The sequence below is a fragment of the Coloeus monedula genome (assembly GCF_965178545.1).
Source record: "Coloeus monedula genome assembly, chromosome: 1".
NCBI lineage: Eukaryota > Metazoa > Chordata > Aves > Passeriformes > Corvidae > Coloeus > Coloeus monedula.
Window position 1 is genome coordinate 48,920,304 of NC_138781.1, and position 26,348 is coordinate 48,946,651.

The 26,348-nt window shown below is 39.8% G+C and overlaps 1 protein-coding gene across 1 annotated transcript in view; it reads left to right on the forward strand.

Moving 5' to 3' along the window:
- Positions 1 to 398: 398 nt before the first annotated feature.
- The window catches only part of TRANK1 (tetratricopeptide repeat and ankyrin repeat containing 1), a gene marked incomplete at its 5' end in the record, with an annotated part of 39,334 nt that continues 13,384 nt past the window's right edge, over positions 399 to 26,348 (forward strand). The window contains 17 exons of the mRNA XM_082289280.1: positions 399 to 532; positions 1,609 to 1,732; positions 2,719 to 2,869; positions 3,862 to 3,980; positions 6,935 to 7,018; positions 9,766 to 9,904; positions 10,312 to 10,443; positions 12,157 to 12,324; positions 14,131 to 14,286; positions 14,660 to 14,911; positions 15,783 to 15,959; positions 17,381 to 20,257; positions 20,862 to 21,061; positions 21,522 to 21,659; positions 23,764 to 23,904; positions 24,612 to 24,768; positions 25,636 to 25,724. Of these exons, the coding sequence (XP_082145406.1) occupies positions 399 to 532; positions 1,609 to 1,732; positions 2,719 to 2,869; positions 3,862 to 3,980; positions 6,935 to 7,018; positions 9,766 to 9,904; positions 10,312 to 10,443; positions 12,157 to 12,324; positions 14,131 to 14,286; positions 14,660 to 14,911; positions 15,783 to 15,959; positions 17,381 to 20,257; positions 20,862 to 21,061; positions 21,522 to 21,659; positions 23,764 to 23,904; positions 24,612 to 24,768; positions 25,636 to 25,724 (5,238 nt within the window). The remainder of the gene's footprint in view (positions 533 to 1,608; positions 1,733 to 2,718; positions 2,870 to 3,861; positions 3,981 to 6,934; positions 7,019 to 9,765; positions 9,905 to 10,311; positions 10,444 to 12,156; positions 12,325 to 14,130; positions 14,287 to 14,659; positions 14,912 to 15,782; positions 15,960 to 17,380; positions 20,258 to 20,861; positions 21,062 to 21,521; positions 21,660 to 23,763; positions 23,905 to 24,611; positions 24,769 to 25,635; positions 25,725 to 26,348) is intronic.

Consider the following 26,348-nt stretch of genomic DNA (forward strand, 5'->3'; position numbering starts at 1 on the left):
CATGTGTTTCTTAAGTATATAAATGCTGTTTGTTTTCTCAGATATTTCCTCCTGCATTGAGTTTATGTGCAGACATTGAAATAATTTTGAATCTTAATTTAAAAGATACAGTTTAAGACCTGAGGAGAAAAACTGAAAAAAATGGGTGCCAGTGGTAGATCTGGTTAGCTGAAGTTTATTAAAAAATAGGTGGGAAGTTGACATCGACAGCAAAGATGAGGCTGTCATCTGAGTTCTATTTTACTATTCCAACTGCAGCAAACAGAGAAGAGGTGCTCTTTTGTCCTCCTTTTCAAATATGCAAAAACTAAGATAAAAATTTAAGTCAATTTTAGAGAAAGAAGTCAGTGGTTTTGTTTTTTTAATTTTTTGTTTTGTTTTGTTTTGTTTTCCTTAGCATGGATCCCATGACATATGCACAGTTGAAGAGGCAAGCTGGGAACCAGGATTTTAAAAATGGAAATTACTCTTTGGCCATCAAAAACTATGATGAAGCCCTACAAACGCTTGGTTATTTAATGCAATGGGTCCCGTAAGTATTCTTGAATTGTGAGATGTAAACCACAAGACAAGCCTGAAATATGTTAAGATGTACAGTTGTACAGTTAATTCAAAACTCTATTTTTTGGCCTAACACTTGATTTTCTTGTATCTTTTTATAGTTACCCTGTTCATTACATGTATGTGGGAGATTAATTAATGACTTAAATGTGAATATTTTTACATAAATTTCAATTATAAGTTAGTGCAATTAAAGCTCAAATTGATTTTCCATAAACTGCTCTGGTTTCTGTTAAATTACTTCTGTTTCTTAGTTGACATGTGGATTAATCCTGCTGTGATTTTGCCATGTCCTGGCCTGTTGTTACATGAGTCATTTGATTATCTGTAAAATGATTCATGCAGGTTGCTTTGTTCTTGTTATTTGGTCTTCTTAGTATTCTGAGGCTTGTTAAAAATAATTTTTCAGCAGAAAATTCCTTTGGGTGTTTCTTTCCAGATGTTAAGTGCTTCTCCTCAGTTAACATCAGTTGTTAATGTTATTAATGATTAAATAGCTGAGTATTATGTTGACTATTAAGTATTCATTACTACTGTATATTAACACTGCTGTTAACCTAACTTAACACCAGCCAGTCATTTATTTTAAATGTGGATTTTTCTGTTGACTTCACCATGTGGTGATAAGCTAAAATGCATTGAGGTTGTTTTTTGGTGAGTTTAGTACTCTTTCCATCCCACAGCTTCCATTCATGTGTGTGTTTTCCCCTATTCCCGGCTGCTGGCTTTCACTGAGCCGTATGTAGGTGTATTGAGGTGGTCTGAACTCTTTCTAAATCCTCATACTTCATTATTCCAGTGGGTTGGCTTTCTGCTTCAGAAGAGACCAGGTTATCATTATGGGTATCACTAAGGTATAATTAGGATGTCTCTAAGACATTTTATAGCCAATATTCAAATGATCTTTATTATCTACAACTACATTTTTTACCTCTAGTTTTGTTACGTGGGTGAATGTGTAATTTTTTCAGTTTTTTCATATCGCTAACTATAAAGTATGATCCTTTTTCAAGTGAATAAACAGTAATGCTAAAACCATATCTTTAGGTGCTCCCGGGACATAGCTGTGTTGTTGTGCAACAAATCAAATGCCCTGTACTGCCTGGGCAAATGGAAGGATTCAATGGTTTTAGCCCGCCAAAGCTTACAGTGGGATCCGGAGTATGTTAAGGTATTCAGATGCTTAAGCTGACAGTTTTTGCATGCCTTCCATGCTTTTTTGTTTTTTTAATAAAAGTGTAATTATCTTCTTTTGAGAGAGATACCAATGCTTTCAAGAAATATAGCTATTAATATCCCAAACAAGGGTTGCCTGTTAATAAGTCGCCAGTTCCTGGGAGTGGTACTTGGTGATCGAGGTCGTATTGTATTTCCAGTGAACAGAACAATACACTACACTTAGCTTGTGATTAAATACACATTGATTAAGTACACCTTGACTCAAATAGCCATCTGTTAGGAATAAGTAGGAGTTGTACAGTATTTATGATATGGAGGCATACTCTTGGATTGGCTTTTATGTGCAATAAACAGTCTTCTGGTCTAACCACTAAAGACTCTCAGAGGCTTTAGTAGAACGTTTTTGATTTAGATATGGTAAAATTGCATCCAAATACCCTTTTAACTTGTGCTGTGTTGCAGCATGCCAGTTATTTGATTTGAACAAATGAACTCCACTGTGACCCTGAGCTGGTACCACCTAATTCAGGGGCGCATATAAACACATTCAGGTGCTCTTGGCTGAAGAATATATGCAGTGTGGGAAATACTGCAAAACGCAGTGATGTGGAAACATAAATATATATTCTGGACCTTGTGACACAAAAAACCCCAGTCTTGTCCAGAGGAGGTTAACATACAGCTGCTGAAAGTGTGTCTTTCAACCCGTAGCTAATTTCCAAGCTTTGTATTTCAGGATTTATCACTTTTAGTATCTGTGATAATATCAGCAGAATATTGTGAATTTCAAGAGATTAGAATAGAATAGTTATTGCACTTTTTTTTTTGGATCTGTGTATAAGAAGCTGTAGAAATAGTACTACATGTCATTTTTATAACATAATGTGAGAATATAAAAAAAAAATTACGACATTTTGTTTTGTAGTAAATATCTCTGAATATTTTCCCAATATCTTTTTATTCTCCTTTTTTTTCCAGGCTTATTATAGAGCTGGCTACTCATTAATCATGTTATCAATGTCTTATGAGGCAGTTTCTATGTTCCACAGAGGTTTGGTTCTCCTGAATTCTTCTGCAGATCGAACTCAAATTGCTGAGTTTATAGCAGGAATCTTCATAAGCGTCAATGGTAAACTCAAATTAAGAGCTTAATTTTTTTAAGAGCCTTCCAGTAGTGATGACAACACTTAGTAGCATGTCCTTTGTGAGATCATTCCTTTGATCCTTCAGTGCCTCAGGTCCATTTGAGGATTATGAGTATATTGAGGATGTGGTGAACTTGGTCCATTTTGTATACAGCAGATGCCAACAATCTCAAAACACTGCAGGGGAGCGAGTTGTCTCACAGGAACATTTCAATTATGGAATAGTTAGAAAAGGTCAAAATTTAGAGTCAGGGAGACAAGATTGGAGGTTTGGAGCTCCAGATCCTGGAGGCTTTAAGTGTGTTTTCTCCAGACCACTCTGCTTTTCTTTTAGCTAGATAGATTTGAAGATAATTAGAAGATAGGCGGTTAAAACATTTTTACAGTGCAGTGTATTTCAGTGTGGAGGACTTTCCCTCAGCTAGTAACGGACAGCAATGGAAAGAGGAAATGTGACCTTCCTGTGGCGCTGTGTGTGTTTCTTTGAGCAATGTCCACCCTAAGTCTCCCTGTCCTCCTCTCAGTCTCTCCTCCTCTGCTTGCTTTTTAGTCTGTTTAACATGCTTCGTCTGATGGGCCTACAGGCATGCCAGAAGATTTCAGGTTGTGCCTCTGCTGCCTTTTCTTGAGCCTGTAGCCCCATGTTAAGCCCCTTGATTAGTTGTTGCAGTCAGTAGCTGGTTGACCCGTAAAGGGGAGACCTGCCATGAGGTTCGTTGAAGCCTCAATGTCTTGGGGCTTTGAGGTGTTTCTGAGAGCAGGAATTAATTTTTTTGCCCTTGTTTAATGAAGTCTGGTGACTGATAACAGGGTGCTAAATCAGTTGTGTGACCAGCATTTCTTAAGCCCCCACTGGGCAATCCCCTGGGTATTAGTCAGTGCTAAAATTATCACTGTGCGATGAATTTAGTTGGAGACTCCAACATTTGAAGTGCTGTGTGTACCAAATAGTTTTCTCTATTGCTTATTCTTGCAGATGACCGAATCTTGCCACCAACTTTCCACCCTGCATATGATTACATTTTCAGTGCAAGTTTCGATGCACTGATTTGGCAAGCGGTGATAGAAAGGCTGGCCCAGAAAGGGAAGTGGCGGGTAAGTGTGTCACTGTGTCACCATGTCACCTCCCACTGGATGTTGGGCATTCATGTCTTACCTCTTCAGCATAAGCTCGTGTTACCTTTAAAAGCCAAAACTGTGACTATATGTTGCTGCCTGGTTCAAATGTCTTGATTTTTAAGACTTTGAAAAATGCTTTTAGTGATAAATAATTCCTGAAGTTCCTTTCTGAAAGGGATACGATGGACTTGAAATCCTACTTGTCTCGTGCTGCTGTCTGTTGTGTCTTATAGTGCGACCTAGAGTCATTATTCAATTCAGTAGTATTCAAATGAGAGAAACAGCCCTGTGAGCCCTGGGGGTGGAGAAGGAGAAGGAGGAGGTGCTCCAGGCCCAGAGCAAGGGGCTCCTTTGCAGCCTGTCACAAGCAAAGTGGAAGCTTCAGTTGGGGTTTATCAGGGAAAACCTCCTGTTGAGTCATAAGGTTCAGAAGGGACCTGCTTGCTTTCCAGACTCCTCAGAGAGGTGCCTGGGTGTGGCTGGATCCAATCCTACTCCCAGACTTGGTGAATGGTTTATGTTTAAAGGATTATATATGTGTAATCGAGCCTCTATACAACTTTGTCCCACAGGATTAAGGATGACAAACCAAATATATCTATATGAATAAAATAAATAACTTACTTAAATTGACAATGATAATGATCAGACTAAAATACTTTAATCAGAATTTTTTACCTCACAGTATAGATAGTTATAGCAGCTAGTAAGTATAATGTACTATTTATTGAAGCAATATTGACGCATAGGTATTAAAGATAGCAAAATAGTTACTAAGTAGAGATTGATGTTACTCACCCATGCCAGTGGCCATGGGCAAAACTCTTTTGCTCAGCCTCCAGGAGTAACCTTGAGGGGAATCTCCACTCAAGGGAGGAATTTACACACACACTTCAGGAAGGGGTTTGTTAGAAGACCCTGCCTTTAAAAAGTGTTGACTGTGCTTTTATAGTATAAAGTGACTGTCAGTCATGTGTTTCTAGGCTGGTTGTGTCAGCTTAGCAGCTTTCGATAAGTTATCAGTAGTATCACCTGTTGGTTCCTTTATCAGGAACTTTGCTGCATCGTCACTGGTACCAGTTTCTGTCAGGAAACACTGTTTTTCACATCCTCAGAATGTGTAACTTTGGGATTGATGATTCAGGCTGGTCTCAGCATTCTTCAACACCATAAGCAGTGTGACTCTCCCTTCTCTATCCATCACTGATAACTTTTACAATTTAGGTAAAGTTCAAGCTGTTTTACCACCATTTAGGGTAGAGTATCGTGCTACACAGCCTGTGGAGACACCATGAGGGAGCAGGCTTTTGACAGGAACCACAGCCTATGGAGGATCCACACTAGAGCTGTGGACTCACTGCAGCCCCACATTCCCCATCCAGGCCTCCTGCTGTGGGCAGGGACATCTTTCACTAGATCAGATTGTTAAGGGCCTGTCCAACCTGACCATAAACACTGTTAAGGATGGGGCATTCAGAGCTTCTCTGGGCAGCCTGTCCCAGTGCCTCACCACCTGTATCATAAAAAATTTTTTCCTTATGTCCAATAAAAACATACTCTCTGGTCAAGACTGTTGCCTCTTGTCCTGCCACAAATGCCTTGTTAAAAAGTCTTTTTTCTAAACCCCATTTTTATATTGACCTTATTGCAGTAAGGTTTCTCTGAAACCTTCTCCAGGATGAATAACTCCAACTTTCTCAGCCTTTCATCATAGGAGAGGTGCTTCATCCCACTAATGATTTTTGTGGCCCTCCTCTGGACTCACTCCAACAGATCCATGTTTTTTCTGTGCTGGTGACCCCAGAGCTGGATGTAACATTCCAGGTTGGTCTCAGCAGAGTAGAGAGGTAGAGTCACCTCCCTTGACTTGCTGACCCTGCTACTTTTCATGCAGCTCAGGATACTGTTTGTTTTCTGGGCTGCAAGCCGCATTGCTGGCTTTTGTCCTATTTTTTCATCCACCATGATCCCCCATGTCCTTCTTCCCCAGTCTGTATTGATATTGGGGATTGCCCTGACCCAGGTGAAGGACCTTGCACTTGGCCTTGTTGAACTTCCTGGGGTTCCCCTGGGCCTGCTCCTCAACCCTGTCAGAGTCCCTCTGGATGGCATCCCTTTCCCTCGAGCGTTATCAACTGCATCACTCAGTTTGGTGCCATCTGCAAACTGCCTGAGTGATTGAGGGCAGCCCACAATCTGAGTGGTGATGTCATTGGTGAAGATAATGAATGTACTGGTCCCAGTACAGGCACTTGAGGGACACCACTCACTACTGGTTTCCACTTGGACAGTAAGTCATTGACTAGAGCTCTTTGGGTGCAGCCATTCTGCCAGTTCCTTATCCATCCAACAGTCCAGTCATTAAACTCATATCTCTCCAATTTGGAGCTAAGACTTGTGGGGGACTGTATCAAAGGCCTTACAGAAGTCCAAGTAAATGGCATCCATAGTTCTTCCCTTGTCCTCTGGTGAAGCTTGGTGGGTTTTCAAGGAGCAAGGCAAAGTCTTTTAGAGAAACTGAGAAAAAAGAAGAAAGTAGAAGAAGATACGATATTTATTTCTTGCTCTCTGCTTGGGGTGTTGGTGTTAGCTGGAGAGTCTTGTACCCAATGTAGAGGTCCATTCCTAAAGCAAAGGGTTACTTCCAAGTGTTGGAAGTATTCCAAGTATTGGAGAATCTTTTAGAACCTAACCTTTTTACATGGTTTTTATTTCTGAGGAAACATTCATCACTTGCAGCTTCCTACACTCTACTGTGTATTACATGAATTCAGGTGAAAATTAGAAAGGGAGATTTAGTTGGGATCTTATGAAAAGATCTGAAATGCTGTTAGCCCATGGTAGTTTTCCTACAGGATCTGATGAGACAGTGAAAAACAAAGTTTTAAGTGTACTTATACGAGCGTTAATGTTTGGGATTTTTTTTTCAGTCTTGTCTGTTGTTGTTGTCTGAGAAGCAAGAGTTGCCCCATGATCTCAGAGTTAACCAGGTATCTCTGAAGAATCTCTTTGAGGTAAAGTAGTGTTTTTTATTTTTTCCTTGTATTTATTTCTTTTCTTCCTGATCACTTTAGTGAGAGATTTTCCATCTCGAACCAAGAAAAATAAAATGAAAAGTAATATACAGACATTTTATGATTATGCTTTATCATCTATTCATTTGAAAATTTAACTTCATGTAATGTAATATTTCTGAATGAAATTTAGTATTTCCATGGTGTATTAGTATTACAAAGGTGTAGTTGGCAGTTTTCTGTGAGCCAGGAGCTGCTGGGAGTTCACCAGCTCTGCAACTCAGGAGCAGCCAGTTTCCATAGCAGTGACATATCAGCTTTCTAAAGGCATCTCACAATGTGTGTGAGAAATTGAGAAATGCCATTGGGCTTTACCATAGAGTCCTAGAATGATTTGGGTTGGAAGGGATATTAAAGTTCCACCATGGGCAGAGGCACCTTCCACATCCCAGTTGCTCTGGGCAACCTGTTCCAGTGCCTCACCACCCTCACAGCAAATAATTTCTGTATTTCTTACAGTTTCTTCCCTGGCAGGAACTTTGGAAGATGTTAGCTGTAGGCTACACAGGACCTTTGCTTGGTATTTACTGCCTGGCAAGTTAAGGTTTAAGGCATATTTGTGGAATATGCTAGAATTTGCCATTTGGCTGTTGGAGTGCTTGTGGTACTTGTCATAATAATTTCAAATGGGTGCTTTTTCCATGATTGTATTTCAGTTAGGTGCCTGACAGAGTGAGCAGGAGTAATTCTGAGGGTAATGCAAAGGAAGTAAATTCACATCTCTTCCCAGGCTTGTTTTTAGGGATAGCAGAAGAATTAGTGAATGGATAAATGCAAACGTGTCTTGGTTGGGTATCATTAGGCAGATGTACTGTGCCAGTGCTAGCAGAGTGACTCCACTCTGGAAATGAAGCATGGCAACACAGCAGAAGACCCATGCAGAGGGTCTTAGCAAAGTATCTTCCTGGACAAGCAAAGCAAAATGCCTCATTGAGATAGGAAAAGCGGGCAGCCTTTCAAAATAGTATGTCCTTTTTTTGTTGAACTGGCCCAACCAATCTTATCTGTTCTGGTGGGTTTGTTGTGCACATGGCAGGCTGAAAGAATCAAGATGAAAAATCCCTAAGTGCTGATTCTCTTTTGTGAAAATTAGAAAATATGGCTTTCTGACAGCTCGAACTTCCCCTGCTGCTGCTACATTCTCCCTGTAATCTGTTATATTTTGATTTGATAACTGTGCTCAAAGAGTATTCTTGCCAGTCAAAATTTGGCATGAGGTATTAGAAAAAAAATATTTATTTGTAAACGTTGGAAGCATGTGTGAAAACTGCTATTTAAAGAGATGACTGGCACAAATGGAGAAGTTTTGTCTGAACACTGTTTCCGACCACCTCCTCATGTCCTGATCCTTCTGGCATATTGTCTCAATTTCCATCTGAGCTTCCACTGCACACCTCCAGAGTACCCTATATTGCTCTACCCCTTGTAGACTGTGCTTCATCTTCATTAAGTCCTTGCAAGAACATACTTTAAATTCAGCTGGCTTCTGCTCAGGCTGTGTGCTTTCTCAGAATCCCAGAATCATCGAGGTTGGAAGAGATCTTCAAGATCAACCCGGCACCACTATAATCTCCCCTAAACCCCAAGTGCCACATCCAGATGCCTGTTGAACACTTCCAGAGATGGTGACTCCACCACCTCCCTGGGCAACTTATTCCAATGCCTGACCACTCTTTCAGTGAAATTTTTTTCCTAATATCTGATCTGAACTTCTGCTGGCACAAGTTAAAGCCGTTTCTTCTCCTTGTTTCACCTGGGACATGTGAAAGAGACCAACCCCCAACTGGCTACGGCCTCCTTTCAGGAAGCTGTAGAGCAGTGAGGTCTCTCCTGAGCCTCCTTTTCTCCAGGTTAAACGCCCCCAGCTTCCTCAGCCTCTCTTCATCAGACTTGTGCTCCAGACCCTTTACCAGCTCCACTGCCCTTGTCTGGACACGCTCCAGCACCTCAATGTCTTTCTAGCAGTGAGGGGCCCAGAACTGAGCACAGGATTTGCAGTGCGGCCTCACCAGTGCCAAGTAGAGAGGGACCTTTGCTGCCCCGGTCCTGCTGGCTACACTATTCCTGACATCAGTTTGTTGGATTAAGTCTAGGAGAGGCCACCAAGATGATCAGAGGAATGGAGCACCTCTCCTGTGAGGGAAGGCTGACAGAATTACAATTGTTTAGCCTGGAAAAGAGAAGGCTTTGTGGTGACTTAGTTGCTCCTTCCAGTACCTGAAGGGAGCCTACAAGAAAGATGGTGAGAGACTTTTTACAAGAGCATATGGTGACAGGACAAGGGGGCATGAATTCAGACTGAAAGTCAGTAGATTTAGTTGAGATATTAGGAAGAAATTCTTTACTCAGAGGGTGGTGAAGCACTGGAATGGGCTGCCCAGAGAAGTTGTGGATGCCCCATCCCTGGAAGTGTTTGAAGCCAGGTTGAATGGAGTTCTGAGCAGCCTGTTGTAGTGAAAGGTATGCCTGCTGGCAGCAGGGATGTTGAAATTAGATGATCTTTAAGGTCCCTTCCAACCCAAGCCCGTTCTATGAAAGTCTGTGAAATAAATAGTTCCATTTTACAGTGAATATGGCTTGGTTGTTGTTCCACTGATTCTCGTCATGAAAATATGGAAAATATTAAAAAAGAAATGCTTTTTGTGTATGTAAAAATAATGTGTTGTAATTGTTCTCTTTGCTACCAGACTTCTGAGTTGTATGGTCGCGGTGAGAAGCTGCAGGAGGTAGCAGAGTTAGTCAAGTGGCTGATTTCTATTGGGGCCAAGGCTGAGTCCATCGGAGTGTATCCGCTGCATGCTGTTATCAGACTGTGTATCAAAGCAAGTGAGTGACATCTGCAGCTAATGCTGGCTTTTATCAGAGAACTGACAGCTAGACCTTTTTTAAATTAAAAGAAAGTCCCAGCAACTCAGGTCAGGTCATCTAGGTATAACCTTGCACATGCCAATAAAGCACTTGTTTAGAAATGTTGTAAACACTCTTATTTGATCACCCATGCCTGATAGTGGTGGAAACCTAATATAATTGTTCTCTTCTGTGGTTTGAAGCAAAAGTGTGATTGATACGGCTCTTCTGTAATCCAAATATATCAGGTTAAAAAGGTACAGTGTTTCTTCCTGCCATCTCAGTGTGGAGCAACAGTTTGTGTGTAATAGATTTGCATCTTGCCACTCCATAGGGGAAAAAACCCCAGGATCTGTTTCTTTAAGAGTGTTTTTTTATCATTTCAGCAAAGAACCATCTCTTCAGATGGTTGCTGACTTGGAAGCCAGAGCTGAAGGATAGGATCAACCAGAAAGACAGAGATGGACAGACCCTGCTGCATATTGTGGCCTCTTCCAGTGAATATTCACAGAAACGCAGTACGTACAATTTTCGGGGGGTGTGTGTGTATTGTTTTGTTTTCATATGGCAAAATAATGGAAGAAAGTTTCAGACCCTGGTGTTTACTGTTTCATGCTAAGGAAGAAAATGAGTATCTGAATGTAGACCTGTAGTGGCAACTGATAATTAAACATTTCCAGAATTCTTTTTTAAATTTGTGTGCCTTATGTGTGACCATTTCCTCTGCTCTTTGGTTTGGCTGGTTAGGATTTTCTCACAAGTATGCTGCAGTTTTTAGAATCACAGAAGTTACCTTTTGAATTTTGATGTGCCCTTAAAATCATGTTAGACCACCTGGAGGCCTGAAATGAGGAGTTTTAAATCTCACAGCAAAAAGCTGTGAGATGAACATTCCTAATAACAATGTTGTGTCAAAATTGGGAACATATTGGGAATTTATTTGCCACAGACATATTCAAAGAAACAACAATTTTCGTTCATTTATATACATTATAACATCCAACAGTTTTTTTATAGACACTCCCAAAAGCCCACCCAATTTCTTGCATCATGGTATAGGTGTTCTGTTCCTCCTAATTACCACCAGAGCATCTCATCTATCTTTGTTTAATGGATAACCCAAATTTTATCTGGCTAAACAGTGCTTTATTATTACATTTGCTGTCCTGGGTAGACAATTACTATCGATTAAGTTTTCTGGGGTGTGTAAGCCTATGAATTGGCTCCATTACTGCACCTTCAAAGTATTAATCACGTTTTCTGGATTGTATAGGCCTGTGACTCCTTAACTCTCTCAAGATACCTTTCTTGTTCGATGGCATTTAGTTCTTCTCTAGTTACATGACACCATTAGGCAATCCTTTATTGAATTTTGTTCTTCAGCTATTAAGCTCTCTAAGGGGTATGGGTCCATAGAGTTTCTTTCTGCAGGTCAGTGAGGTAGTTTCTCAGGGTTTTCTACTGACACTCAGCCAACACAGATCTAAATTAAAACCAGCTAAAATGACACAGTCAAACATTCCTTACCTAAGTAAACATAGTTCATTACAAAATTTTTAAAGGATCACAAAATTCCTGGATAAGTAAGATACAACTTGCTGTCAGGCCTCTCCTGTTCCTTTAAATAGGTTAAAATTTAAGACCTAGATAGCAGCCTTGTCAGAGGAGAAAACGAAATGCTTTCCTTCAGTTTCTGGGGGACTTATGTGAGCCTAGCTTTTTTCCTTGTATTTCTTACTCTGCCCACGAGGTGGCAACAGGAAGCAAACATCAATGCCTAGGTAACACCAGACTTATGGGTCGATGTTTAAAATTTATTAAGTAATATTCATATGGTATTTTTTATAAAGAGAGTATATATTTTAGTATGTAATTATTTATTTTATTTTGTATCTTTATATATTGTATATATTAGTAGAAAACATATAGCTTTACATGTATCTATTAGTTTGTTTCTTTATAGCTATATATTATAAATATTATAAACCCTAAAATCATAGAATACAATCACAGAATCATTAAGTTTGGAAAAGGCTTCCAAGATCTTCAAGTCCAACCTTCGACTGATCATCACCCTGTCAGCTTATGACACTGGAAAAATTTAGACTTTTTAAAGTTAAAATTGTGCTAGAAATTGTGCCAGGTAATTAAAAATAAAAAGGAAAACAGAACAAAACTCCTGAACAATGTGAATTATTCTTCCTCTAATTTTTATTCATGTATTGCTTTAGGACAAACAGAAGATGTGATCATGCTCCTGAACTTTGGGGTTGATCCCACTGTTCCAGATGCACGATCAAGATATGTCATAGATATCTTGAAAAAGAACAAAAACTTTGATGCTGTAAAAGAAGTCAGCAAGCACATTGAGAAACACACTTCCTCTGGGAAGCAGACAGGTACTACATACAGTGTGTGCTTTTCCTGTTTTAAAATTATGACCTTTAGGTACAAAATTGTTTTATTTCAAAGAAGTAGTAGTGGGTGTGTTTTATGTAATTTTCCCTGTGAGTTGTCACTGTGATCTCCTACCAGTCAATAGCGAATGTCTTGTCCTTGCCTGAAGGCAGCTGCTGTCCAAGTGATGTTCAGATCAAGCTTGGCATAAAGCAAAGATTTTAGACTACATCTCAGTTTTCATGTGTGTATTGCATATAGGTTTATTGGAAAACACTGGGTTTCATTGTGCTTGCAGCTTACGGCTCCTGGCAAAGAAATTCCCACAGTTTTTTTTTCTTTACTGTGGAGATCTCTACTCTGGAGAAGGTTTTAGCACAGTGGTTCTCCATTAGGAGGTTAACACCAATACCTCTGTGGTAATGATCTCTTTGGTTGGCATTTCAGGTTGCACAGCCTGTCTTCTGTGGCCAGGGTTTTTTTTTTGGTTTTGGGTTTTTTTTTGGTGATGCACAGCCCACAAGAGTTTTCTAAGCTTAGTACAAATGAGAGGCTGGAGAATAAGCCCCAGCTTCACAGGTAACAATCTGAGGTTAGTCCTTCTTTCTAAAAAGATGACCAGCCTTGTCTCTCTCTTTGTCCTAAGAAGTGAAGCTACTGTTTTGTTTGGTCTTTCATGTATCTGAATTCCTTAAGGCATTTAGGAAATTCAAGCCGAGTTTTTCGGTGTTTATTTGAGGGCATTTACTGGGACATCATTTAAAATCTGCTATTTCCCATTACATACATATCTCTTAAATTTGCAGATAACATTTTGGTGTGGTGTATATTTTTGGCTTTGTTTTTTAATTTTAAGAGGACGAATTCTTTTATGGCTGTATTTTTGAAGTGACACTGAGGAATCAGACAAGCCCATTAAAACTGTGCTCTGCAAACATTACCGGGTTTAGTCATCTACTCTAAAAATTCTGAACAATGATATAATTGTGAGGCAGAATTTTCCTGCCTGCATACAGAAGCTATTACAGTTTTCAGCCTAGTGAATTATGGTAAATAGAGCCATGGTTTGACCTCAGCTGGCAACTAAGTGCTGAGCAGCCACTCACTCACTTCCCCCTCCCTCCTATGGTGGGTTGAGATAAGAACAGTTTAAAATTTGAAATAAAGTAAGTTACTACCATTCCTATTATTATTAAAGTTTTGAAATGCAGAAAGAGAGAGGAATAAAACCCAAGAAACACAAGTGATGCACAGTACAGTTGCTCACATCCCACTAGCCGATGCCCAGTCTGTCCCCAGGCAGCAATGGTGCCTTCATGGCCAATTCCCCATAGTTTATATACTGAACATGACATTCTGTGGTATGGAATATCCCTTTGACATTTGGGGTCAGCTGTCCTGGCCATGCTCCCTCCCAGCTTCTTGTGCACCTGCTCTCTGGCAGAGCATGGGACATGGAGAAGTGCTTGTCTCAGGGTAAGCACTGCTCAGCAACAACCAAAACATCACTGTGCTATCAACAGTGTCCTCATCCTACATGCAAAGCATGGCACCATACCATCTACTAAGAAGGAAAATAACTCTAGCCCAGGCAAAACCAGGACAAGACGGTATTTGATGAAAGTATCAGATTTCCTTTGGGGTCAGAAATCCATCACAGGACTGGCATTGGCAGTAGAAGTTTCAGCCATCTGTTTTTAATCTGCCACTACACATTTCTTAGAGCCCTGGGATGTAATGCATTACAGTCTTGCCCTGAAAACATCCTGGCAAGGAAGTGGATTTTCAATTTCTGTAATGTTTTGCAGGAGAGAAGGAAAGTGCCACAGCTGATACAAATTCTCTCCAGGATGTTGTGGAACAGTTCGTCCAGTTCTACAGGTGTGAAAATGGAGCACATAATAAAAATGTATTGAAGGAAGATGCAGTTAAGCAATTTCTGAAATGGCTGTCTTCTGTGAAAGGTGCAGTGAGTTCCCATTTCTTCCTTTCACAAAACTTAATTGCTGTGAAAAATGTGCTTGATGCTAACGTACACTTATTGCCCTTTTACCCTTCCTTCTCTTATCTCTTTCTGTAACTTTTATGACTGGAATAATGTGCTTTTAATTATATTTAATGTTGTGTTTTGCACTCAAAACCAATGGAATATGCACAGAAATTCATGGTGCATAAAAATGTTCAAACTTTCTTGGCTGACAGCATACGGATGGAAAGATACATTTTGCTGTTCCTTACTTTCAATTTAATGTGTTAATTATTCTGAAATTTGTTTACAGTGAGGTGGATTTCATTATATGGCTTTGAGTGAGTTACATTGTCTTGACTGTCTTGTAGAAATCCCTGAAGAAATCTCATGCAACATCTCCAATGCCTGTGCTAACAGCTTCATAAAACAGTTGCTGGCGAAGCAAATGTGGCATAAAGTTTTGCTGCTGCTAACAGGGAAAGCCAATGGGGAAAATCCATCAGGTGGAGGACTCTTCAAAACCTGCAGTCTTTCAGATGTTGACATTGGCAGCATTATCCAACAGTGTGAAAGATCGGATACACAAGTGCACCTCATGAGATGCTTGCTTGAACGAGGAGGTGAAAAACTGCAATATTAATGTGCTATAAGAGATCTAATATGTTATTTGACATGTTGGGAGCAAGATGGTCTCAGAAATACCAGCACATGGGTTTTTTTGTGGCTCTGTGTAAGTGCAGCAGCTTGTTGGAGTGCAGTGCATTGGCTGCATCTGCTGTGTGGGACATGGGGAAGCTAGTAAGGCTACATGGGTGGAAGATGTTTATCAAATGAAGTTTGTCTGTTAGGGTTGGTAAAAGGCCAAGAACTATTGTTGCTCCTGCACCTGTAGTTTGTTTTGGGCATTAATTTCTATGTCTTCAGCCACAATATTGTCCTGACAGAAAATGTAAGACACAGTCTTTCAGTTCAGTCTGCTGTTATGCTACAAGGAATGGACTACTTAATTGATTTCAAAGGCATGACCAGATGTCTTTCTTTCTTTAACTAGTGTAGACATCATCGTACTTGTTTTGCATGAGCTTATTCCTAGGATCACTCTGGCATATTTCATTTAATCTTATAGCTTGATGTTAGCTGTAAGCTATGGACACATGGTCCTGTTGAAGCCTTGTGAATGCCAGAGGTGCAAGGAGGCTTCTTGTTTTAGTCAGTGACTGACTTGGAGAAGATATGTTCTGGCCTTTATGTCTTCCTATCACAACAGAGGGATTGTTTGCTCCGTTTAATGGGAGACAAAGGGAAATGATGAAGATCTTCTTAGTCAAAAAGTGTTTTAACAGAAACATGTAAAAAGCTGTGAAAAAAAGAAGCAGCTTGCTGTCGCCTGCCAGGCAATCAGCATCTGACTGCATCTGTTCAGAACTTTCTGTAGTTAGCAGATCAGTGTATCAGTTTTAAACCCTGGTATTTTCCTGTCCCTCACACCAGCTCTGCCTGATGGGATTGGAAGCAGTTCTGAAATACCACTAAAAATATGCCTCAGAAAGAATTATTTTGAAGTGGTATATTTGCTGCTGACCAAAGGCGCAGACCCTCGAAACCTCTCCATTACACAAGGAGATACTCCTTTGCATGCTGCAGTTTTCATCTGTTTAAATAATAAAGGTAAGGCTTTTGCTGTTGACAACATCCCCATTCCTTACCTGCCCCTTCTGCTGCTGCAGGGACAGTGGATCAGGTTGTCTGACTGTGTCTCACTCAGCCCCCAAAGTCTGCAGGCCAGAGGATACACCCCAGTCTTTGTTAAGCTGATGTGCTCTTGTTTGTGGCGGTGGTGGCTGGGGCTGTGAGGAGAGGTAATGGCAGCTCAGGTGACACGGGGGAGTCAAGGAAGGCTCCTCTCTGAAACCCTGTAAAATGAGTGCTAGGTGGGAATATGTGGGGTGGAAGTATGTTGGAAGAAACAAAGGTAGAGTTAGAGCAATGGCAGCAGACTTAGGAGGAAATCCAGCAGTGGCATCTGAAATCTGTTTATCAGTTTTTGTTCAGTCGTAAATCAAGTGAAGTTTTCTTCAGGGGAGAATTGAGTGAAAGAACTGTAGGGCTTATGTAAAAATATAAAAAATTAAGACAAACTGTGAAATTAAGCCCCCAAATCAGGTTTGATTTTAACTTAAAAAAAACCAAACCAAAACGTTTTTGAGTTGAAGGATTAAAATAATTTAAAATATTGAATTTATTCATTTTTAAAGCACAAACATTTCATTGAATGGCTTTAGAGATATTAAAAGCATAGGTAATGCTGGTTGTCATTTTTAAATCAAAAGATTAAGAAGTCCCATGACAATATGTTCTCTTAAGTATTTTTCACTGTGTAAAGTTTTTGATGTGCAATTTCTTTACAATGATTTTGTCATGTCACTGTTTTACAGCTGGAAAAGAAATGTTTCACATATGTTGTCTCATATAAATCACATAGATTATCTGGGGGAAATCCAGAAAGCTGTAGAATATATATGTATTTTCTTTCCCCTCAGGGAGGTAGCTGATCTTGTTTTGTAGGAACTTGCTCCAGGGACCTCAAATATGAGGAAATAATTGGGATTTCCTGCAGGTTATTTTATTAAAGCAAAGTTATCTGCAGCAGACTACTTCTGGGTAGCATATTAAAGTGAACCAAATGACCCCAGAGCACTACCTCGAGCTGCTGCTTGTCTGGATGACAGGTCACCAGTGTCCCTTGGGTAGCAGTAGGGCTGATGTTGGAAAATGAACAAATCTGTCTGTACCCGGAGGTTAAAAAAAGAATGAAACTGAATGATGCTATGGGAATAATTGCAGCACTAGGGATTTCTAAAGCTTTGCTGCCTTTGTATTGTTTTCCCTGAATCTTGGGAAAGCTCAGTTTTGAGCTGTTTTACATAAGCATATTCTATAAGCATGAAATGTAGATTTTGTTTTTCTTTTTAAAACAAATTTATTTTAATTTAGTAGCAGCAGAAGAAGAAAGTATTGAAAATTGTTGGCATACAATGCAGCCTTGTAAAGCAAGTTAGTTTATTTTCTGTTTGTTCTTCTGCTTTCAGATGGCACTGGTTTAAACATCCTGAACTATCTACTTGACCTCTTTGCTTCAAGACCATCTGACTTTCCATATCTTAATCCAAACATACAAGATGAGAATGGAAATACAGTGATGCATATTATTTTCCAGAAAGGATTTTCGAAGCAGACTAAGAGAATAACAGAGTTATTGGCAAAATTTGACATTAACTTTAACATAAAAAACAAATCAGGAAAAGATGTGATGCATAGAATTAAAAAAAAAGATCCGCTACTACTTGCCTGGAATAATGCTGCACAGGAGAAGAAGAGGCACCGTCAAGATAGAGCAGGGCAGTTGGGTAAAACATCTAAACCCATTCCAGCTTCTGAGATTTCACAGTCAAAGAGCACAGGGCATTCTTCATCGGGGTTCTCATTAAAGGCACCATCTGGCAACGCAGTGCATAATGATTTAAAAACCCCATGTTCTGTAAAAACAAGAAAAGATCATTTGGGAAAGCAGGAAACAGAAGGAATGACCAGCTCCTTAACACTGCAGGAAAGTCTTGTGCAGGAAATCACAGCTTTAATTCAGCAATTGAAAGTGAGTGACACCGTGAAAAAGGATCATCCTCTGGTGCAAAACCCATCGTCAGCCCAGACGAATTCGGAAGAGGGAAGGAGTTCCTCACAACCTTGTGAAAGCATAGCTCATCCTGAAAGAAAAGGGGATGATTGGGAGAAAAAGAAGGGAGCAGGGGAATTTAGTATGGCCCTGCCTAATGGAGAGAAGGAAGAACCAGAAGAGGAAAAAGGGAGGAGTCTGGATATTGAGGCATATGTGCAGGAGTTTGATAACATGACTTGGGAAATAGAGTGCACTCCTGAAATGCTAAAGACTTTGAGCAGCAAAGCTGTGCCTCATTATCTGAAAACTAAAACTATAATGACAATTAAGCAGCTTGGCAATGGGGAATGGTCTAGGGGCCTTCAGAAGCCACTGAAACACTTGAAAGCTGATATCCAGCTGTATGAAGCCAAACTGGGCAAAGGTGCGAGAATGCTATGGGAACTTGCGATTGACTTTTCTCCTCGTTGCAGCGAGAGCCCAGAAAAGATCATGGAGACAGAACAGACAAAAAGTCATCCAGAAAAATCAGGTAGAGTTTACACAGAAATAATTAGAATTTGGGCCATTGTTCTTGACCACTGCAAGCTGAACCGTGCCTTGGAAAATATATGTATTTCCTACAACCGTGGCTTGTCCTGCATTTTGAGGAAAAAGCTCAAGGGTATAAATGAAGGACATCAGAACCACAGTGTGACAGCACAGAAGCGTGTTCCACGTTGTTATGTTGAAGACATGGAGGCAGAAAAATCAAAAGAACATACCATGCCTGAGTATTTCCCTCCAGCTAGTGCAGCAGAACTGGAATACAATATAATGAAATTTCACAGCTTCAGTACTAACATGGCACTTAACATTATAAATGATGTGCAGTCTTCTGTTGATTACCCTTTCCGAGTTGGGGAGTTGGAGTATGCGGTAATTGCTCTCAATCCAAAGCCTATGGAACCAATCATTTTAATTGGGCGAAGTGGGACAGGGAAGACGACTTGCTGCTTGTATAGACTTTGGAAGAAATTCTATTCATACTGGGAAAAATCTACCTTGGCAGAGGGACCTCTGCTGGAGAGGCAGACATGGCAGCAGAGACAGTGCAGTGATGTTGAAAAAGCTAGTTCAGGGAAGGAAGAGAGTGAACTAAAACACGAGAGTGATGATTCAAGTGAGGAGCAGGTGAGTGATGAGCAAGACCAGGACAGTGAAGATGAAAAGGTTTCTGTGGGCACAGCTGGTGCAGAAGTGAATTCGTGTGGTGTCCATGAAGAAGACCAAACGTGTGGTGCAGAAGCATCAAACGGGCTGGAGCACCTGCACCAGATCTTCGTAACAAAAAATCCTGTCTTGTGCCGAGAAGTTCAGAGGAATTTCATTGAACTTAGCAAGTCTTCCAAGGTGACCAGTCACTTCAAGCCTCTGGACCCAAATATTCACAGGCTACAAGACATTAAAGATGAAAATTTTCCACTGTTTGTCACCTCCAAGCAGTTGTTGCTGTTACTAGATGCATCCATGCCTGACCCCTTTTTTCCAAGAAATGAAGATGGAAGTCTTAAAAGAGTCATTGTTGGTTGGAGTCCTCAGGAAGACTTGGTTGTTCCAAATTGGCAGGATGAGGATGAAGAAGGTAATCTTGAAGCAGAACATGGTGATGATGGAGGAGCTGCAGATGCATGCTCTAGGGAAAGTGATCCTTGGACTTTTGTGACTTACAATGTATTTGCAAATGAAATCTGGCCAAAAATGATAAAAGGTAAAAGCTTATACAATCCAGCACTGGTTTGGAAAGAAATAAAATCCTTTCTGAAGGGCTCTTTTGAGGCACTGAGTTGCTTTGGGGGCAAGCTTACTGAGGAGCAGTACAAAAAGCTAGGCCGAAAGAGAGCACCAAACTTCACGGAAGACAGGAGTGAGATCTATCACCTCTTCTGTCTTTATCAGCAGATACGATCACAGAGAGGTTACTTTGATGAAGAAGATTTGCTGCATAATTTATCTCAAAGACTTTCAAAGCTCAGGGAGCTGCCGTGGTCCATCCATGAGTTTTATGGTGATGAGATACAGGATTTCACGCAAGCTGAGCTAGCCCTGTTAATGAAGTGCATCAATGACCCTAATGCCATGTTTCTAGCTGGTGACACTGCCCAGAGCATAATGAAAGGAGTTGCTTTTCGTTTTAGTGACCTGAGGTCACTGTTTCATTACGCTAGCAAGAGCTCTGTGAACAAGAAGCAACGTGTTAGGAAACCGAAAAGGATATATCAGTTGTACCAGAACTACAGGTCCCATTCAGGTACAGTAACGAATTTATTTATAACTTCCGCCTGTGCTCTTCAGATGTCACTAATTATTGAAGTTTTCTACTGGCCAATTCAAAATCAGTCTCTATGTGGCCTGTTTTTCAAAAAGATTAGATGGACAGCTTTTTCTGATTTGTCAGTTCTGTTTTTTGATATCTCTACTGGAAAACCAAAAATGAATGTTTTTAAAATTTTCAGTTTTTGAACACTCATGCTTACTGCATGCCTCGACAGTGTTTGTGTGAAGGAAAATTTAACAAATGATCAGACCTGTTTCTGTTTTCTTACCCTCAAAGCACTAGATTTTGCAGCATTGGTGTGCTGCTTCTGCTTTTCTTACTTGTTTCTCATTTGTGACCTTTATTTTGTGAGAATGCTGCCATGCTGATGTAGCATGTTTTCTGATCTTTGGAGGCCCAAGAATGACATCCACTCAAATTGGCAGAAACATAAATTGAAGCTTACAGCTTCAGTCTTCCCTGACTAGTGTTTTTGTTGTTATATTTCTTGATTCCAAATTTCTAACAAAATCTTGTTAAAAGTGTCTTTTCAAGGACTTCAGGCTGAAGTTTAAAACCTGTATTCTGCTTTTTTCAGGCATCCTCCGTTTAGCATCTGGAGTGGTTGATTTGCTCCAGCATTATTTTCCAGAATCTTTTGATCGCCTTCCTCAGGACCGTGGTCTCTTTGATGGGCCGAAACCTACGGTCTTGGAGTCCTGCAGCGTTAGTGACCTTGCAATTCTGCTGAGAGGCAACAAAAGGAAAACACAACCCATAGAATTTGGGGCACATCAGGTTTGCTTTTCTTAGGCTTTTTGCAGATTCTGCCAGTTCTGTTGCTAAATAATAATTTTGTATGAACTGCCCACAACTTTCTTTTTTAAGCCCTTGTCTCACTGATAAATCAGGCTTTTTAAACTTAGGAACCTTTTTTGTGTTGGTTTCTCTTTCTTTTTAATACGTCTGGTTCTTTCTGTTCTTTTTTTGGCATGGGGTATTGTCTGACCTGTTCCTTTCTAACTCCAAATTTTCTTACACCAGATCTAAAACTGTCTGCACATACCACGCATTTGTCAGTCTTCTAGTGGCAGCTTTGTGACCTTTCTTGTGGCGTGTGCTGGAATATCTCTGTGAAATGTTGTCTGGTTTTGAGAAGGCTCTTGTATTATCATAATGTTTGTCTTTCTCTGTGCAACTGTTTTTTTCCTTCTTTTTGTTTCCTAGTATGGTTTTTTAATAATGTATTTTGTGGCAGGTGGTATTAGTGGCAAATGAAACTGCAAAGGAGAAGATACCTGAGGAACTTAGTTTGGCACTTGTACTGACAATTTATGAAGCAAAGGGCTTGGAATTCGATGATGTACTCCTTTACAACTTTTTCACAGATTCAGAGGTATTTAATTCTTCACCATTTTCTGCATTTTTTCTGAAGTCGATCTTATTTGTAGTCTAATTGGTGTTGCAGCTGGGAGAGGATTCCCTCTTCTCTGAAGATGAGTGGTTTCATCACAGTAGAAAGCAGAGGTCATAGGTTTATAAATTGAGAACATGTTTACTTAAGTGCTGCATTTTCTGCCAGGCTTACTGTTACAGTTTAAGGGAGAGCCTTGGGGTACACACAACATTGCACCCACACACACAGACACACACAGACACACACATACTTCTCCTGCACACCAAGACTACTGCTTTGCCCTTAGCCAGGCAAGTATTCCTTACTGAACACACCTGCAGATGCTCCATATACCCATGACTGAGTTGCTCTGCGATTAAACATTCAGTGTGAACAGCCCTGCTACAGATGTCCTCTGCCTCTACCCCTCAAAACAGTGTCTCATGTGGTTTTCAGCAGATGGAAACCACTAGAAATCTGAGGGCAGCTTACTGGTGGCTCTTCACAGAGGTTAGTGAATGTTATGTGATGAGGGCAGAAGGAAGGAGCTTGAGGTAAATACTGGCTGTCATTTCTCAAAGTTAGATTTGGTTCTGGTGATGCAAGTTGTAATCAGAAAAACAACAAGCCATTTTTCAGAATTTAGCAGAATCACTTTAGGAGAGTTGAGTTGTGTAGAGCATTTTAGCTTAGACTAATGTATGTCAGGCCTGCAGAACTGTTTTCATACAATTCTTCCATGTTCCTGTGACTCATGAGTAATTGAGTTGATTTGAGCAGCTAAACAAGCAGTCAAGAAAGCAGCTCACCCTGAGTTTTTCTAATTTAGAAAAGCTGAATCTGTGAACCGTTGTAAGCACAGCAGTGTGGCTGTGTGCACTTTGTAAAGTGTTGGGTTGTCTTTTTATTTGTCTTGAAAATGAGATTTAAGAAGAGTCTTGTTTCAGGAAGCAGATGTGACTGAAGAATCTAGAAGGCAAAAAAGCCAAATCCCCAAAACACAGCAAGCTCTTGAGCAAACTGATATCTTTAGCTGGTTGTCATGTTACAGTCTATGAGGGCTTAGGAATGTTTTCATTGTTGATTTTTTAAAATCATAATTTCAAAATACATTTTGCAGGAAAGATTTCCTGCTTTTATCCCTCATGGGAAGACAGTTAACTTGCTTGGTGTTGCTCAAAGCTCAGAAATATATAGATTGTAAAAATGTTGTTATGGCCTTACCATGAGTATTTTTTATTTTGTGCCAGAAACTTGGCAGTATTTAATTGCATGTCAATTAAATACCAAAAGGGAGAAATGAACATAACTTAGAATATAGTCACGATTTAAAGGTTATTAGTTTTGCAGGGGATGAGGAACCTGCAGAATGGTGTGATCAGGAGCTGGCATTTCCAACATGTCATGAGAGTGCACAGCACTGATCTGCTGCCACACTTAACTTGTAGTTAAGGGTGTCTGTGCATATTTATAGACATCTTTCACATGTCTCTATGTTGGAGTCCAATATTTTCTGACCACGCTTTTTTAGACTTTCCCCATGAGTGGGTTTTTTTGCTCACCTCTGAGTGTTCTTACAAGAGGAGGTGTTGGCAGGTGCCATTCCACCCCCTGGCTGAGACCAGCACTACCAGTTACTGGTGTTCAACACCAAGCTTAATACATTCATCACATGAATGACCAGCCAGATCTTTTCTGGGAACCCTGAGGGTGAGAATATATGCCAGCATGGGATTTGTGTGGGTCTAACTCACCAAGCTTGTCAGTTTGTACAGTCAAGGAGACTTAGTGGCTCCCCATCCTAACCTGCAGGCCAAGTTCTCTCCAGCGTATCTTAGATAGTTGTTTATATGCCTTGATGACCACTTGGTACAGACAAGTATCTCAAGCAAAGGTTGTGTTGAGATGAAGTTCAGCTTTCTTGATGAAAATTGCTGATTATTCTTTACATTCTACCCTGAGATAATTTTTTCCCCTAATCTCCTCCTCTAAGCCTTCTTGCCTTGTAGGGATGAATAGATCACAACATACAACCTTATCTTGTGCTTATGTAGGCAGTAGTGGTTACTACAAACAAGTAAGCCTCATTCTCTTGATATTTCAGGCTAGCAAAGAATGGAAGATAATTTCTTCTTATAGTCCTGATCTGGATGTGCAAGTGGGAAGCAACTTGCTAATTGAAGTGCCATTAGAGGATGACAGTGGTATGCAGGAAAGGACTCCATTTAATGTGGAAATGTACAAGGTGAGTTTTTTGTTAACACTGGAAATGGGAAGGACAAATTAAATTCTTAAATCTTAAAAGTAGGGAAATTTCTTAAATCCTTTCGTCCTGTAGTTCCGTGTTTATCAAGGTTGCTTCTCCTAAAATAACTATCTTTTTGATAGTTGTTCACATTTGTATAATGTCATAGCAATAAAATATAATGTAATACTATACTGATTTAAAAAAAATAAGAGATTATTTGCAAATGTAGTTTGATTAGAGTACAAAAACCTGTGTCATAGAATTTTGGGTATATTTGCAGAACAACTGTGGTTAAAGCAAATAGTAAATCAGCTTGTCAATATTTATTATTACTGTAGTCTGGTTGCTGATTGGTGTCATTACCTTGAAATTAAGGAAGTTTCTTAGAATCTGGTGAGTCAGATATTTTCAGGATTAAATGGTAAATAAATAATTCTATGTGCCAGTGATTAGAAGGAAAATAGCCTGTCATACCTGCAGCTGATTTGTACCAGTGGTTGCTTGTAAGTTAGCTGGACAATGGCTTATGTAATTGAAATCCCATATTTAATATTTAGTCTTGCTTACTTAAAAGCACTTTCTTACTTGTTATTAATTCTGTATAAATTCTCTGTTTTCTTATAACTTCAAAGTATGTTTCTTTCTAGCAATTTAGCTCATCTGGCGTTTCATTTATTTAATTTAATTTTTTTGTTCTGCTTCAGATGCTGAATGGAGAACTCAAGCAATTGTATACTGCAATTACAAGAGCCAGAGTCAATCTTTGGATCTTTGATGAGGACCGTGATAAACGGGCTCCAGCTTTTAAGTATTTCATCAAAAGAAAATTTGTTAAGGTTGTCAAAACAGATGAAAAGAAAGGTAAAGTTGTCCTAAAACCTTCTTAAAAGACTGTCAAACAGGACAGCCTACTCATGCTTTCTTGCTTTTAGGCTGTGTAATAAAGAAGGTTAAATTCCTTGATCCTTCTAACGATGCGCATTGATAAACGCCCTTGCAAATTTCCACTTATTTCAGTGGATCTTAATTCTTTTGTTTCTAAAGATCAGTTGTATATGTTAGAGTATAACTTTATTGCTAACTCACTAATTTAAGTTTTCTTGCTGTCACAGGAGAAGAGTCAGTGATCCTTCAGACAGATCTGATCTTGTCATTAGTTTATTGAGTTCTAGCCAGTAAATTCAGATATGTAAAATATTCATTAAGTACAGATGAATTGGTGGTCAATACTCTACTTTTTACATAAGCCTGCTATACCTATCTTAAATGTAACACGCATGCAAAAATGTCATTTACCAGCCCGTTGGTGTCTGGTGTCAGGTAAGGGATCTCTCAGCCTTGAGGGGTGACCTTGAGAGGTGTTCCTATATAAAGGGAGATCAGGTCACTGCCGCTCAGCCAGTTACCGTCGAGAGAGCTCAATGGACCCTGATGGCTGCAGATATTTATAGCTTAAAGTTGTCAATTTGTAGTCAGATTTTCTGCTGAGTTAATGCAGCTTCAGCCACTTACCAGCCCAGTCTCCAGCCAGACTCTGGGATTTTTTGTGTTCTCACTGGTAGCTTCGCACAACAGTATTAACACACTTGACTCATAGTTACTGTTAGTGGTTTAAGCACAAATCATAGAACTTGGAACATTGTGAGATAATGCTTAGTTTTGGTACATGATAAGTGGTTTCTGTGGTTTATCCATTCTAACATAAAGTGGTTGCCCCTGCCCTTGTAGACTTAGATGATAGCATGTTTGCTAAAACTTCAACCCCAGAAGAATGGATTGCACAGGGAGACTACTATGCCAAACACCAGTTCTGGGAGGTAAGAACATAATGTTTATTTGAAATAAGGATTCTTATTCTGAAACCTTATTATTTCCTCTGTCTGCATAAAATCATCTGTAAACCTTGAGTTGCTCTATAGCAGTCTGTCTTAGTTTGTGGTTTGTAGCTGTGTGTCTACTTGTAAATGACTTACAAGAAGTGAGCAGGAAGCGGAACCCTATTGTTTGTAATCTTAAATTCACTGCCCAGAAATTTGCAGTCCCATGAGGGAAAAACATTTTAATGCACACAAACAAAAGACAGTTGGAAAAACAATTATTAGTAACAATCAAAATTGACTGAAATGTGTGAATCTAAACCATGTTCTTGACAGTATCATTGCACATACAGTAGGAAAATGAAAGCATTTTTTGGAAATGTATTAATTTGGGTAGTAAAATGATGGTTTCATCCCCTTTCTGTTTAAAGAACATGGAGATTTTACAGTCTTTGGTTTCCTAGCATCCTAGTTAATACAGTCCACATATGGGATGACAGTTAATGGGGTGGAAGCAAACTCAGTCAGGACAACAACATCAATTAAATATTCTGCAGGGGGATAAGGGATATCTCTAGATCAAATGCTCTTGTCCGTATGAGTAATTTTAACTTCCCAGACATC